Below are 15331 nucleotides of genomic sequence, written 5' to 3'. Positions count from 1 at the left end.
GGTGTAGTATGTGTATGCTGTAAATATCGTATTTGATTATGCTTAGCAAAACACGACTTTTCTTCAGGTGCCGTTGACACATTGATGTTTGTTTCGAGGGGCAATTCAATGCTCCTTGAGCATCGTTGATGCCGTTGTTTGTAAGTTTATCAGAGGCGAATCTTTCAGTGATCAGCTCTTTGTTGCAGGTTCACTGAACCCGTAGTAATGTGCAACTTCACTTCAACCGATGATGTATGTTTGTGCGGCAGTCCTTGAGTTAAATCGAAGGGACTGTGCCTGCCATCGACTCCATCGCTCGTTGGTACTTCTGTAGTTCAAAGTACCGGCATGGGCCTTGTTTGTAAGTATATAATTGTGTATCCTTGCTATTCGTAGCACTCTCGTAATCTTGAGGCTCTGAGCAAAAGGATATGTGTATGTTAAAAGTTCTGCTTGTTTTGCCTTCTATTGCAGCACTCGTGTTTCAGAGGCTTTTTAGATGGTAATAGAGGGTGTAGTCTTGATGAACTTGTTCAGGTATCCGAAAGAAATGAAACTTGAATCTTTATTAGTAAGATAAACTAAAGATTATGGGGCTAGAAAGCCTTATTAAAAAATTGAAAAAACTGCTAAGACGAAAAAAGTAAAGGCGCATAGCGCTGCTAGTCTTGCTTTTAAACAAGAGGAGTATTCTTCTTATCTTGAGTCTTGTCTAAAGGGCCGGTGACTTTAGAGATGCCGATGGTTTCATCAGAAGTGCTGGCAGTAAGCGCCAAAGCATTAATATCTTCGGTTGAGGCTTTGTCATCCATCTTTGAGGGTCCAACCACTGATACCCCTAATGTAGTGTCATTTGGTTTTTTTCGACTTCTTGACCTTGTCGTCTTCCCCTAATGTAGTGTCATTTGGTTTTTTTCGACTTCTTGACCTTGTCATCTTCATGAGAGGTCAATTGCTTGGACGGGTAGTCGATAACTTCCTGTTTCATTACAAATTTTGCAGCAATCCTTTGAAACTCGCGATCACAATTATCTGAACGAGAGAAACTTCCATGTACTGTGATGTTTGTTCCATTGTTGCCTGGCATCTTGAGCTGGAGATACGCATAATGTGGCACAGACATAAACTTGGCGTATGCTGGTCTACCAAGTATAGCATGGTACTGCGATTCCCAATTGACTACTTCAAACTCGATCCTTTCTTTCCTGAAATTATCGGGTTTACCAAAGACAACATTCAGAGAGGCCTTGCCGAGAGAATATGCCGGTAAAGTAGGAAGGATGCCGTGAAAACATGTATCAGAGTCTTCTAGCATCTTCATGGTAATCCCCATGTTCTTGGTTGTGTTAGCGAACAGCAAGTTCAATCCGCTTCCACCATCCATAAACACTTTGCTCATACTAAATCCTCCTATTTGAGCCTCGACTACTAAGGCAGCATGACCTGGCTTTGGGATGGTCATCGGGTGATCTGCTCTGGATGCTCTGTGATGACCAATCGACATATTCTGGGATATTTGCCATCGTGCTTTCTGCGAGGTTGATTTCGTATGTAAGTTTCGTCATCTCTCTTCTTGAAACACCAGTTCTGTGAATCATACTGATCTATCCTCTTGGTGGAGGAAAAGACTCATTGGGGTTATGAGACCGTACTTGCTGAACTTGGTGCTGAGGTGGTGGTGGTGGTGGTGGATTTGACTGCTGCGTCCCCTGAATGAATTTCTGCATCTCGATGAACTGTCGACAATCTCTGAGCAGATGACTCGACTTCTTCTTATCATCCTTGGAGTCGATATATGAATGTAGTGTAGGGATTCGTAGCATAGAAAACAAAAAAATTCCTACCGCGAGAACGCAATCCAAGCCAAGATGCAATCTAGAAGACGGTAGCAACGAGGGGATGAACGAGACTAACCCTTGAAGATTTCCAAAGCCTACGAGATTAGATCTCGTTGTTGCAGAAGATGATCACTTGCCGTTTTCAAAAGCGCGTAGAAGATCTTGACGGTGCCACAATCGGGCAGCACCTCTGTACTCGGTCACACGTTCGGTGTTGATGAAGACGACGTCCTTCTCCCCGTTCTAGCGGGCAGCGGAAGTAGTAGATCCTCCTTGAATCCCGGCAACACGACGGCGTGGTGGCGGTGTTGATGGAGATCTCCGGCGGAGCTTCGCTAAGCGTTTGCGGGACAGGTAGAGGAGGAGGGGCGGGTAGGGTTTGGGAGAGGGGGTGGCCGGCCACTATGGGGTGCGGCCAAGGCTATGGCTTGAGGTGGTCGGCCCCCTCCCCTTGTCCCTCATTATATAGGTGGAACCCCCAAGTGTTGGACTACAAGTCTTCGAATAAGACCCAAACCCAAAACCTTCCATGTGTAGGGAAACCTACCCAAGGTGGGATTCCCACTTGAGGTGGGATTCCCACCTTTCCATGAGGGGGTGTGGCCGGCCACCTTAGGTGGAGTCCACCTGGGACTCCACCCCCTAGGGCTGGCCGGCCAAGCTTGGTGGAGTCCCTCCGGGACTCCGCCTTCCAAAGTGATTTCTTCCGGACTTTTCTAGAACCTTATAGAACCTTCCATAAATGCACTGGATCATTTTCAAATTTATAAAATGACTTTCTATATATGAATCTTATTCTCCGGAACTCCTCGTGATGTCCTGGATCCCATCCGAGACTCCGAACAAAACTTCGAACTCCATTCCATATTCAATATCTACTAATACGACATCAAACCTTAAGTGTGTCACCCTACGGTTTGCGAACTATGTAGACATGGTTGAGACTTCTCTCCGACCAATAACCAATAGCGGGATCTAGAGATCCATAATGGCTCCCACATATTCAACGATGAATTAGTGATCGAATGAACCATTCACATACGATACTGATTCCCTTTGTCACGCGATATTTTACTTGTCCGAGGTTTGATCATCGGTATCTTTATACCTTGCTCAACCTCGTCTCCTGACAAGTACTCTTTACTCGTACTGTGGTATGTGGTCTCTTATGAACCATTCATATGCTTGCAATCTATTATAGACAACATTCCACCGAGAGGGCCCAGAGTATATCTATCCGTCATCGGGATGGACAAATCCCACTGTTGATCCATATGCCTCAACTCATACTTTCCGGATACTTAATCCCACCTATATAACCACCCATTTACGCAGTGGTGTTTGATGTAATCAAATTACCTTTCCGGTATAAGTGATTTACATGATCTCATGGTTGTAAGGACTAGGTAACTATGTATCGAAAGCTTATAGCAAATAACTTAATGACGTGATCTTATGCTACGCTTAATTGGGTGTGTCCATTACATCATTCATATAATGACATAACCTTGTTATTAATAACATCCAATGTTCATGATCATGAAACTATGATCATCTATTAATCAACAAGCTAGTTTATACAAGAGGCTTACTAGGGACTCATTGTTGTTTACATAACACACATGTATCAATGTTTCGGTGAATACAATTATAGCATGGTATATAAACATTTATCATAAACACAAAGATATATAATAACCACTTTTATTATTGCCTCTTGGGCATATCTCCAACAGTCTCCCACTTGCACTAGAGTCAATAATCTAGATTACATTGTAAGGTACCTAACACCCATGGCATTCTGGTGTTGGTCATGCTTTGCCCTAGGGAGAGCTTTAGTCAACGGATCTGCTACATTCAGATCAGTGTGTACTTTGCAAATCTTTACTTCTCCATCTTCGATGTACTCGCGAATCGAATGATAACACAGCTTGATATGCTTCAGCCTCTTGTGTGACCTTGGTTCTTGTGCATTGGCGATGGCACTCATGTTGTCACAATAGATGACTAATGGGTCCAATGCACTAGGAACCACACCGAGCTCTACAATGAACCTCTTCATCCATACCGCTTCTGATGAAGCCTCTGAAGCCGCTATGTACTCCGATTCTGTTGAAGACTTCACCACCGTGCACTGCTTCGAGCTTGACCAGCTTACTACAGCACCATTCAATATAAACACATACCCAGACTGAGACTTAGAGTCATCAGGATCAGTGTTCCAACTTGCATCGGTGTAACTGGTTACAACGAGCTCTTGGTCACCTCCATAACAAAGAAACATATCCTTAGTTCTTTTCAAGTACTTCAGGATATTCTTGACCGCTGTCCAGTGTTCCATTCCTGGATCACTTTGATATCTACTAGTCAAACTAACAGCATGTGCTATATCCGGTCTAGTACATAGCATGGCATACATGATAGAGCCTACTGCCGAGGCATAGGGGATCTGATTCATCCTTTCTCTTTCTTCTGCCGTAGCCGGTCCTTGAGTCTTACTCAAGACCTTGCCTGGTAACATAGGTAAGAACCCTTTCTTACTTTCGTCCATTCTAAACTTCTTTAGAATCTTGTCCAGGTATGTACTTTGTGAAAGACCTATTAGGCGTCTTGATCTATCTCTATAAATCTTGATGCCTAAAATGTATGATGCTTCACCAAGGTCTTTCATTGAAAAACTATTATTCAAATAACCTTTTACACTGCTTAATATTTCTATATCATTCCCAATCAATAATATGTCATCTACATATAATATCAGGAACGCTACAGAGCTCCCACTCACTTTCTTGTAAATACAGGCCTCTCCATGACACTGTATAAACCCGAAGTCTTTGATCACCTTATCAAAACGTCGGTTCCAACTTCTGGATGCTTGCTTCAGTCCATAAATTGAACGCTGAAGTTTGCATACCTTGTCAGCATTTTTAGGATCGACAAAGCCTTTGGGTTGTACCATATACAACTCTTCCTCAATGTCTCCATTAAGGAACGCTGTTTTGACATCCATCTGCCAAATCTCATAATCGAAAAATGCAGCTATTGCTAATAAAATCCTCACAGACTTTAGCTTCGCTACAGGTGAGAAAGTCTCATCGTAGTCAACACCTTGAATTTGTCGGAAACCCTTTGCGACAAGTCGAGCTTTATAGACAGTAATATTACCATCAGCATCTGTTTTTCTTTTGAAGATCCATTTATTCTCGACAGCCTTGCGGCTATCAGGTAAGTCTACCAAAGTCCACACTTTGTTATCATACATGGATCCCATTTCGGATTTCATGGCTTCTTGCCATTTTTTGGAATCTGGGCTCATCATCGCTTCTTCATACGTCGCCGGGTCTTCATCATTGTTGTCCAGAATCATGACATTTAGACAAGGATCATACCAATCAGGAGTGGCATGTTCCCTTGTCGATCTGCGAGGTTCAGTAGCTATCTCGTTTGAAGTTTCATGATCATGATCATTAGCTTCCTCTCTTACCGGTGCAGGCGGCACATGAACAACTTCCGGTACTGCGCTACTCTGATCAACGAGAGAAGATTCAGTAATCTCGTCGAGTTCTACTTTTCTTCCAGTCACTTCTTTAGTGAGAAATTATTTCTCAAGAAAGGTTCCGTTCTTAGCAACACAGATTTTGCCTTCGGATCTGTGATAGAAAGTGTACCCTATAGTTTCCTTAGGGTATCCTATGAAGACGCATTTCTCCGCTTTGGGTTCTAGCTTGTCTGGTTGTAACTTTTTTACATAGGCTTCGCAACCCCAAACTTTAAGGAACGACAGCTTAGGTTTCTTATTAAACCATAATTCATACAGTGTCGTTTCAACTGATTTAGATGGTGCCCTATTTAAAGTGAATGCAGATGTCTCTAATGAATAACTCCAAAATGATAACGGCAAATCAGTAAGAGACATCATAGAACGAACCATATCTAAGAGAGTTCGATTACGACGTTCGGACACACAGTTTCGTTGTGGTGTTCCCGGCGGTGTCAATTGTGAAATTATTCCGCATTTCTTTAAATGCATGCCAAACTCATAACTCAGATATTCACCTCCGCGATCAGATCGTAGAAATTTAATCTTCTTGTTACGTTGATTTTCTACTTCACTTTGGAATTTCTTAAACTTCTCGAAAGTTTCGGATTTATGTTTCATGAAATAGATATACCCATATCTACTCAGATCATCTGTGAAGGTTAGAACATAACGATAACAACCGCGTGAGGCTACACTCATTGGTCCGCACACATCGGTATGTATGATTTCCAATAAGTCTGTAGCTCGCTCCATAATACCAGAGAATGGAGTCTTAATCATTTTCCCATTAGACATGCTTCGCATCTATCAAGTGACTGAAAGTCAAGTGATTCAAGTAATCCATCGGTATGGAGTTTCTTCATGCGTTTCACTCCAATATGACCAAGACGACAGTGCCACATATAAGTAGTATTATCATTCAATTTAATTCATTTAGCATCAACGTTATGAACATGTGTATCACTACTATCGAGATCTAATAGAAATAAACCATTCTTCTCAGGTGCTCGACCATAAAAGATATTATTCATAAAAATAGAACAACCATTATTCTCAGACTTGAATGAATAACCGTCTTGCATTAAACAAGATCCAGATATAATGTTCATGCTCAACGCGGGTACAAAATAACAATTATTGAGGTTTAAAACTAATCCCGAAGGTAGATGTAGATGGAGTGTGCCGACTGCGATCACATTGACCTTGGATCCATTTCCAACGCGCATCATCACTTCATCCTTCAATAGTCTTCGTTTATTCTTTAGTTCCTGTTTCGAGTTACAAATATGAGCAACCGAACCAGTATCAAATACCCAGGTACTAGTACGAGAACCAGTAAGATAAACATCTATAACATGTATATCAGATATACCTTCTTTCTTCTTCTTGACAAGGCCGCTCTTCAGATCAGCCAAATACTTGAAGCAATTACGCTTCCAGTGTCCCTTCACCTTGCAGTAATAGCACTCAGCATCAGGCTTAGGACCAGTCTTAGGTTTCACAGGAGGCGTGGCAGCTTTCTTGCCACCCTTCTTGAATTTGCCTTTAGACTTGCCCTGTTTCTTGAAACTGGTGGTCTTGTTGACCATCAACACTTGGTGCTCTTTCTTGATCTCAATCTCAGCAGATTTCAGCATGGCGAAGAGTTCAGGTAACTCTTTGTTCATGTTCTGCATATTGTAGTTCATCACAAAGTTCTTGTAACTAGGTGGCAGTGATTGAAGGACACGATTAATCCCCAGTCTGTTAGGAATCACTATTCCCAGATCACTGAGTTTCTTCGCATGCCCGGTCATGGCGAGCATGTGCTCACTAACGGAGTTGCCTTCTTCCATCATGCAACTGAAGAAGTGTTTCGATGCTTCATAGCATTCCACGGCCGCATGAGTTTCAAAGATAGCTTTCAGCTCATTGACCAACTCATGAGGATCGTGGTGCTCAAAACGTTTTTGAAGATCGGCTTCCAGACTGCATAGGATGGCACACTGAACTTGAGAGTACCGAGTTTTCCGAGTCGCGTAAACATTCCTTACTTCATCGGTTTCAGTTTCTGCAGGAGGGTCACCTAGCGGTGCATCAAGCACATATTGTAGGTTTCCACCAGCGAGGAAAATCCTCACATGACGGAACCAGTCGGTGAAATTGCTACCGTTGCTCTTAAGCTTTTCTTTCTCTAGGAACTGGTTAAAATTGATTGGGGACGCCATGATCTACAACATATATTTGCAATAGTTTAGACTAATGTTTATGACAAATTGAGTTCAAATTTTAATTTAACAAAATTAAAAACTAGGTGAACTCCCACTCAAAACAATATCCCTCGAATTGTCTTAGTGATCACACGAACCAAATCCACTACACCAAGTCCGATCATCACGAGACAAGATGTAACTTCAATGGCGAACACTCAAAGTGTTCATCATATCAATCATATGATTCATGCTCTACCTTTCGGTATCACGTGTTCCGAGACCATGTCTGTACATGCTAGTCTCGTCAAGGCAACCTTAGTATCCGCGTGTGCAAAACTGGCTTGCACCCGTTGTATACACTTGTTGAATCTATCATACCCGATCATCACGAGATGTTTCGAAACGACAAGTATTAGTAACGGTGCTACTAAGGATGAACACTTTATTATCTTGATATTTTAGTGAGAGGGATCATCTTATAATGCTACCGTCGCGATCTAAGAAAAATAAGATGCATAAAGAGGATTAACATCACATGCAATTCATATGTGATATGATATGGCCCCTTTGTCTTTGCGCCTTTGATCTTCATCTCCAAAGCACGGACATGATCTCCATCATCAACGGGTATGATCTCCATCATCGTCGGCGTAGCGTCAAGGTCAATGGTGCCGTCTTCATGATTGTTCTCCCATGTAGCAACTATTACAACTTCTTTGAAATACTACTCAACATGAAATTTAAAGACAACCATAAGGCTCCTGCCGGTTGCCACAATACAATAATGATCATCTCATACATATTCATCATCTCATTATGGCCATATCACATTGATAGCGTGTACAGCACACGTCCGTTGGGAACCCCAAGAGGAAGGTGTGATGCGTACAGCGGCAAGTTTTCCCTCAGTATGAAACCAAGGTTTATCGAACCAGTAGGAGCCAAGAAGCACGTTGAAGGTTGATGGCGGCGAGATGTAGTGCGGCACAACACCAGGGATTCCGGCGCCAACGTGGAACCTGCACAACACAAACCAAGTACTTTGCCCCAACGAAACAGCGAGGTTGTCAATCTCACCGGCTTGCTGTAACAAAGGATTAGATGTATAGTGTGGATGATGATTGTTTGCAGAAAACAGAGAACAAAGATTGCAAGAGATTGTATTTCAGTAAAGAGAATTGGACCGGGGTCCACAGTTCACTAGAGGTGTCTCTCCCATAAGATAAACAGCATGTTGGGTGAACAAATTACAGTTGGGCAATTGACAAATAAAGAGGGCATGACCATGCACATACATATTATGATGAGTATAGTGAGATTTAATTGGGCATTACGACAAAGTACATAGACCGCTATCCAGCATGCATCTATGCCTAAAAAGTCCACCTTCAGGTTATCATCCGACCCCCCTCCAGTATTAAGTTGCTAACAATAGACAATTGCATTAAGTATTGCTTAATGTAATCAGTAACTACATCCTCGAACATAGCACCAATGTTTTATCCCTAGTGGCAACATCACATCCATAATCTTAGAGATTTCTGTCACTTCCCCAGATTCACGGAGACATGAACCCACTATCGAGCATAAATACTCCCTCTTGGAGTTACAAACATCTACTTGGCCAGAGCATCTACTAGTAACGGAGAGCATGCAAGATCATAAACAACACATAGATATAAATTGATAATCAACATAACAAGTATTCTCTATTCATCGGATCCCAACAAACGCAACATATAGAATTACAGATAGATGATCTTGATCATGTTCGGCAGCTCACAAGACCCGACAATTAAGCACAATGGGGAGAAGACAACCATCTAGCTACTGCTATGGACCCATAGTCCAGGGGTAGACTACTCACACATCACTCCGGAGGCGACCATGGCGGCGTAGAGTCCTCCGGGAGATGATTCCCCTCTCCGGCAGGGTGCCGGAGGCGATCTCCTGAATCCCCCGAGATGGGATTGGCGGCGGCGGCGTCTCAGTAAGGTTTTCCGTATCGTGGCTCTCAGATCGGGGGTTTCGCGACGAAGGCTATTTGTAGGCGGAAGGGCAGGTCAGGGGCCACACGAGGGGCCCACACTATAGGTCGGCGCGGCCAGGGCTTGGGCCGCGCCGCCCTATAGTCCTGCCACCTCGTGGCCCCACTTCTGTCTCCTCTTCGGTCTTCCGGAAGCTTCGTGGCAAAATAGGACCCCGGGCGTTGATTTCTTCCAATTCCGAGAATATTTCTTTACTAGGATTTCTGAAACCAAAAACAGTAAAACAAAGAATCGGCACTTCGGCATCTTGTTAATAGGTTAGTTCCAGAAAATGCATGAATATGACATAAAGTGTGCATAAAACATGTAGATATCATCAATAATGTGGCATGGAACATAAGAAATTATCGATACGTCGGAGACGTATCAGCATCCCCAAGCTTAGTTCCTGCTCGTCCCGAGCAAGTAAACGATAACACAAAGATAATTTCTGGAGTGACATGCCATCATAACCTTGATCATACTATTTGTAAAGCATATGTAGTGAATGCAGCGATCAAAACAATGTATATGACATGAGTAAACAAATGAATCATATAGCAAAGACTTTTCATGAATAGTACTTCAAGACAAGCATCAATAAGTCTTGCATAAGAGTTAACTCATAAAGCAATAATTCAAAGTAAAAGCATTGAAGCAACACAAAGGAAGATTAAGTTTCAGCGGTTGCTTTCAACTTGTAACATGTATATCTCATGGATATTGTCAACATAGAGTAATATAACAAGTGCAATATGCAAGTATGTAGGAATCAATGCACAGTTCACACAAGTGTTTGCTTCTTGAGATGGAGAGAAATAGGTGAACTGACTCAACAATAAAAGTAAAAGAATGGTCCTTCAAAGAGGAAAAGCATCGATTGCTATATTTGTGCTAGAGCTTTGATTTTGAAAACAAGAAACAATTTTGTCAACGGTAGTAATAAAGCATATGTATCATGTAAATTATATCTTACAAGTTGCAAGCCTCATGCATAGTATACTAATAGTGCCCGCACCTTGTCCTAATTAGCTTGGACTACCGGGATCATCGCAATGCACATGTTTTAACCAAGTGTCACAAAGGGGTACCTCTATGCCGCCTGTACAAAGGTCTAAGGAGAAAGCTCGCATCGGATTTCTCGCTATTGATTATTCTCAACTTAGACATCCATACCGGGACAACATAGACAACAGATAATGGACTCCTCTTTTATGCATAAGCATGTAACAACAATTAATTTTCTCATTTGAGATTGAGGATATTGTCCAAAACTGAAACTTCCACCATGGATCATGGCTTTAGTTAGCGGCCCAATGTTCTTCTCTAACAATATGCATGCTCTAACCATAAGGTGGTAGATCACCCTTACTTCAGACAAGACGAACATGCATAGCAACTCACATGATATTCAACAAAGAGTAGTTGATGGCGTCCCCAGTGAACATGGTTATCGCACAACGAGCAACTTAATAAGAGATAAAGTGCATAAGTACATATTCAATACCACAATAGTTTTTAAGCTATTTGTCCCATGAGCTATATATTGTAAAGGTGGAGAATGGAAATTTAAAGGTAGCACTCAAGCAATTTACTTTGGAATGGCGGAGAAATACCATGTAGTAGGTAGGTATGGTGGACACAAATGGCATAGTGGTTAGCTCAAGTATTTTGGATGCATGAGAAGTATTCCCTCTCGATACAAGGTTTAGGCTAGCAAGGCTATTTGAAACAAACACAAGGATGAAGCGGTGCAGCAAAACTCACATAAAAGACATATTGAAAACATTATAAGACTCTACACCGTCTTCCTTGTTGTTCAAACTCAATACTAGAAATTATCTAGACTTTAGAGAGACCAAATATGCAAACCAAATTTTAGCATGTGATACGTCTCCGACGTATCGATAATTTCTTATGTTCCATGCCACATTATTGATGTTATCTACATGTTTTATGCACACTTTATGTCATATTCGTGCATTTTCTGGAACTAACCTATTAACAAGATGCCGAAGTGCCAGTTGCTGTTTTCTGCTGTTTTTGGTTTCAGAAATCCTAGTAAGGAAATATTCTCGGAATTGGACGAAATCAACGCCCAAGGGCCTATTTTTCCACGAAGCTTCCAGAAGTCCGAAGACGAAACGAAGAGGGGCCACGGGGTGGCCAAACCCTAGGGCGGCGCGGCCCCACCCCTGGCCGCGCCGGCCTGTGGTTTGGGCCCCCCGAGCCGCCTCTTGACTTGCCCTTCCGCCTACTTAAAGCCTCCATGACGAAACCCCCAGTACCGAGAGCCACGATACGGAAAACCTTCCAGAGACGCCGCCAACGCCGATCCCATCTTGGGGGATCCAGGAGATCGCCTCCGGCACCCTGCCGGAGAGGGGAATCATCTCCCGAAGGACTCTACGCCGCCATGGTCGCCTCCGGTGTGATGTGTGAGTAGTCTACCCCTGGACTATGGGTCCATAGCAGTAGCTAGATGGTTGTCTTCTCCCCATTGTGCTATCATTGTCGGATCTTGTGAGCTGCCTAACATGATCAAGATCATCTATCTGTAATTCTATATGTTGCGTTTGTTGGGATCCGATGAATAGAGAATACTTGTTATGTTGATTATCAAAGTTATATCTACGTGTTGTTTATGATCTTGCATGCTTTCCGTTACTAGTAGATGCTCTGGCCAAGTAGATGCTTGTAACTCCAAGAGGGAGTACTTATGCTCGATAGTGGGTTCATGCCTGCATTGACACCTGGGACAGTGACAGAAAGTTCTAAGGTTGTGTTGTGCTGTTGCCACTAGGGATAAAACATTGATGCTATGTCTAAGGATGTAGTTGTTGATTACATTACGCACCATACTTAATGCAATTGTCTGTTGCTTTGCAACTTAATACTGGAGGGGGTTCGGATGATAACCTGAAGGTGGACTTTTTAGGCATAGATGCAGTTGGATGGCGGTCTATGTACTTTGTCGTAATGCCCAATTAAATCTCACTATACTCATCATGATATGTATGTGCATGGTCATGCCCTCTTTATTTGTCAATTGCCCAACTGTAATTTGTTCACCCAACATGCTGTTCGTCTTATGGGAGAGACACCTCTAGTGAACTGTGGACCCCGGTCCAATTCTCTTTACTGAAATACAATCCCATCGCAATACTTGTTCTACTGTTTTCTGCAAACAATCATCTTCCACACAATACGGTTAACTCTTTGTTACAGCAAGCCGGTGAGATTGACAACCTCACTGTTTCGTTGGGGCAAAGTACTTTGGTTGTGTTGTGCAGGTTCCACGTTGGCGCCGGAATCCCTGGTGTTGCGCCGCACTACATCTCGCCGCCATCAACCTTCAACGTGCTTCTTGACTCCTACTGGTCCGATTAAACCTTGGTTTCTTACTGAGGGAAACTTGCCGCTGTGCGCATCACACCTTCCTCTTGGGGTTCCCAACGGACGTGCCAACCACACGCATCAAGCAAATTTCTGGCGCCGTTGCCGGGGACCTGAAGGAACAAGCTTTCCTCCCTCGTCAACCAACTTCACCTCCTTCATGCTGTTCAGCTGTAGCTCGACTTTGATCTGAGTATGCTTGTCTCCTTGGTAGATCATTCTACTTCCATCGGGGCTTTTCAAAGACACAGTCTTGTTCACACAGTCGATCAATGCTCCGTTAGCTTCTAACCAGTTCATACCAAGAATGACATCAATGTCCTTCATCGATAAAATGAACAGGTCTGCGTCAAACGCGCACTTATTGATCATGATGACTTGTTTTTGTTTGGTATGGGTTACTACTATCGTTCCCCCCGCGGAAAGTATGGTTATGGGTGTATCTAACTTAGTGCAACTAATCCCATGTTTGATGATGAATTGCTGAGAAATGAATGATGTAGTGGCACCAGTATCAAAAAGTACTTTGCCAGGATGAGTGAGTATCTGGAGCGTACCTATCACTGCCTGATCGGAGTTAACCACCTCCTCCAAGCTGGTGCAGTTCAATTTGCCGAAGGGTTTCTTGTTCTTCCAATTCCCTCCGGTGTTTCCTCCTCGGCTTCCTCCTCCTCCAGACTGACCTCCTCCAGTATTTTTCTTGGGGCAGTCCTTCAGCATGTGCCCCTCCTGGCGACAACCAAAGCATATAATCCTTGGCTTCTTGCAATCCTTGGCAAAATGCCCTGGAAGTCCACAGCTTCAGCAAACCATTGGATTTGCAGTCTGAAACGCTTGGTTCCTCCTGCTATTGTAGTAGTTGCTGTTGTTGTTGTTGTTGTTGTTGTTGTTGTTGTTGTTGTTGTTGTTGTTGTTGTTGTTGTTGTACCTTGGCTTGAAACTCAAGCTGGTATTTGGCTTGTTGCTGACAAACCTTTTAGGCTCAAATTTAGCCTTCTTCCTTTTCTCATCCTACAGTTGCTTGAAGTCGTCTTCAAGAGTGATGGCTGCATCCACCAACTCTTGGAACTCAGTCGCTCTCATCATCCGGAGCTATACCTTGAACTTGGGACTTAACCCCCGCAAGAACCTCTTCTTCTTGTCCTCGGTGTTGACCTCCTCAACAGCGTACCGAGACAACTTTGAAAACTCCCTGACATAAGTCAGGATAGCTTTTTCCTTCTGCTCGAGACTTTCAAATTCTCGACGCTTCAGTTCCACAATGCTTTCAGGGACATTGGATTCCCTGAACTTCCTGGCAAATTCCTCCCAGGTGAATACTTTTCCAGCCAGATAAATGGCTACGATGTTGTCCCACCATGATGCGGAAGGTCCACACAACAAGTGTGTAGCATAACGGACCTTCTCCAGGTCGTTGCAACCAACAGTGTTGAGCTTTCGCTCAGTGTCCATAAGCCAGTCTTCCGCGTCCATTGGCTCGGGCGCGTATGCGAAAGATATAGGCTTGGTGTTCTAGAAGTCTGACAAAGTGACTCCCTGATTCTCGGGCCTCTCCACCCTGTTCTGTTGCAGCAGCTCCTGGAAGAATTTATTCTGCTGCTCCAACGTTATATGTTGCCTTTCTTCCATCATCTACATGTACTGGATGAACTTCTGCTGTGTCATGGGTGGTGGTGGTGGAAACTGATTTCTGGCTGCTTCATCGGCCTCTTCCTTTTGCTTCGCCTCGCGCTCCATGCGCTGCGCTTCTGTCTCCTCACCTACCGGTCCCGACATAACCCCCTAGTTCTGCAACACAAGATGATACTCATAATTACTCCATGCGCAAGTTTTCTAAGCTCAACTTTGTGCACAGAACTAGTCACGCAATGGAAATCAAGAAGCAAATCCAAATCATACAAAACATATACCATGTATATACATACTTAAGTGGTCTTATTACAATACTCAGTGACGTTGTGAGTATGCAAACTCACTTATTGAAGTATATGTACAAATTTCTACAAATATTACATACTATAATACACATGGTACTTGTGTATTATAGTCTCGCCTCCCTTGGTGGTCTCTAGTCGTGCTTCACTCCCGGTACATCCCAGGCTTCCATCCGGTCGAACGTGTCGTCCTCCTGACAAAACCTGGAACATAAGGTCTCCCCGTCTGCTGGTAGTCGGAATCAGATGATGATCCCAGGGAGAAATCGGTGTTCACGAACTGGTCATTCAATGCATCATAGTCCACCCATCGGGTGTACTCCCCTGTGACTCCACCATTGGTATTTCCAACATTCGTATCCGACTCAACCTGTATCGGATACCCTCCATCTTCTTCCCCATTCCATGGATAACTCTGGTT

General features: G+C 43.3%; 1 protein-coding gene across 1 annotated transcript; it reads right to left on the bottom strand.

Moving 5' to 3' along the window:
* Positions 1-883: 883 nt before the first annotated feature.
* LOC127310192 (uncharacterized) lies at positions 884-1315 on the bottom strand. The gene has a single exon (XM_051340884.1). It carries the CDS (start codon positions 1313-1315, stop codon positions 884-886), a length of 432 nt encoding a protein of 143 aa, XP_051196844.1.
* Between the last annotated feature and the right edge of the window lie 14016 nt (positions 1316-15331).

Source organism: Lolium perenne, chromosome 6 (assembly GCF_019359855.2).
Source record: "Lolium perenne isolate Kyuss_39 chromosome 6, Kyuss_2.0, whole genome shotgun sequence".
Lineage (NCBI taxonomy): Eukaryota > Viridiplantae > Streptophyta > Magnoliopsida > Poales > Poaceae > Lolium > Lolium perenne.
This window is presented reverse-complemented; position numbering and strand designations above follow the sequence as displayed.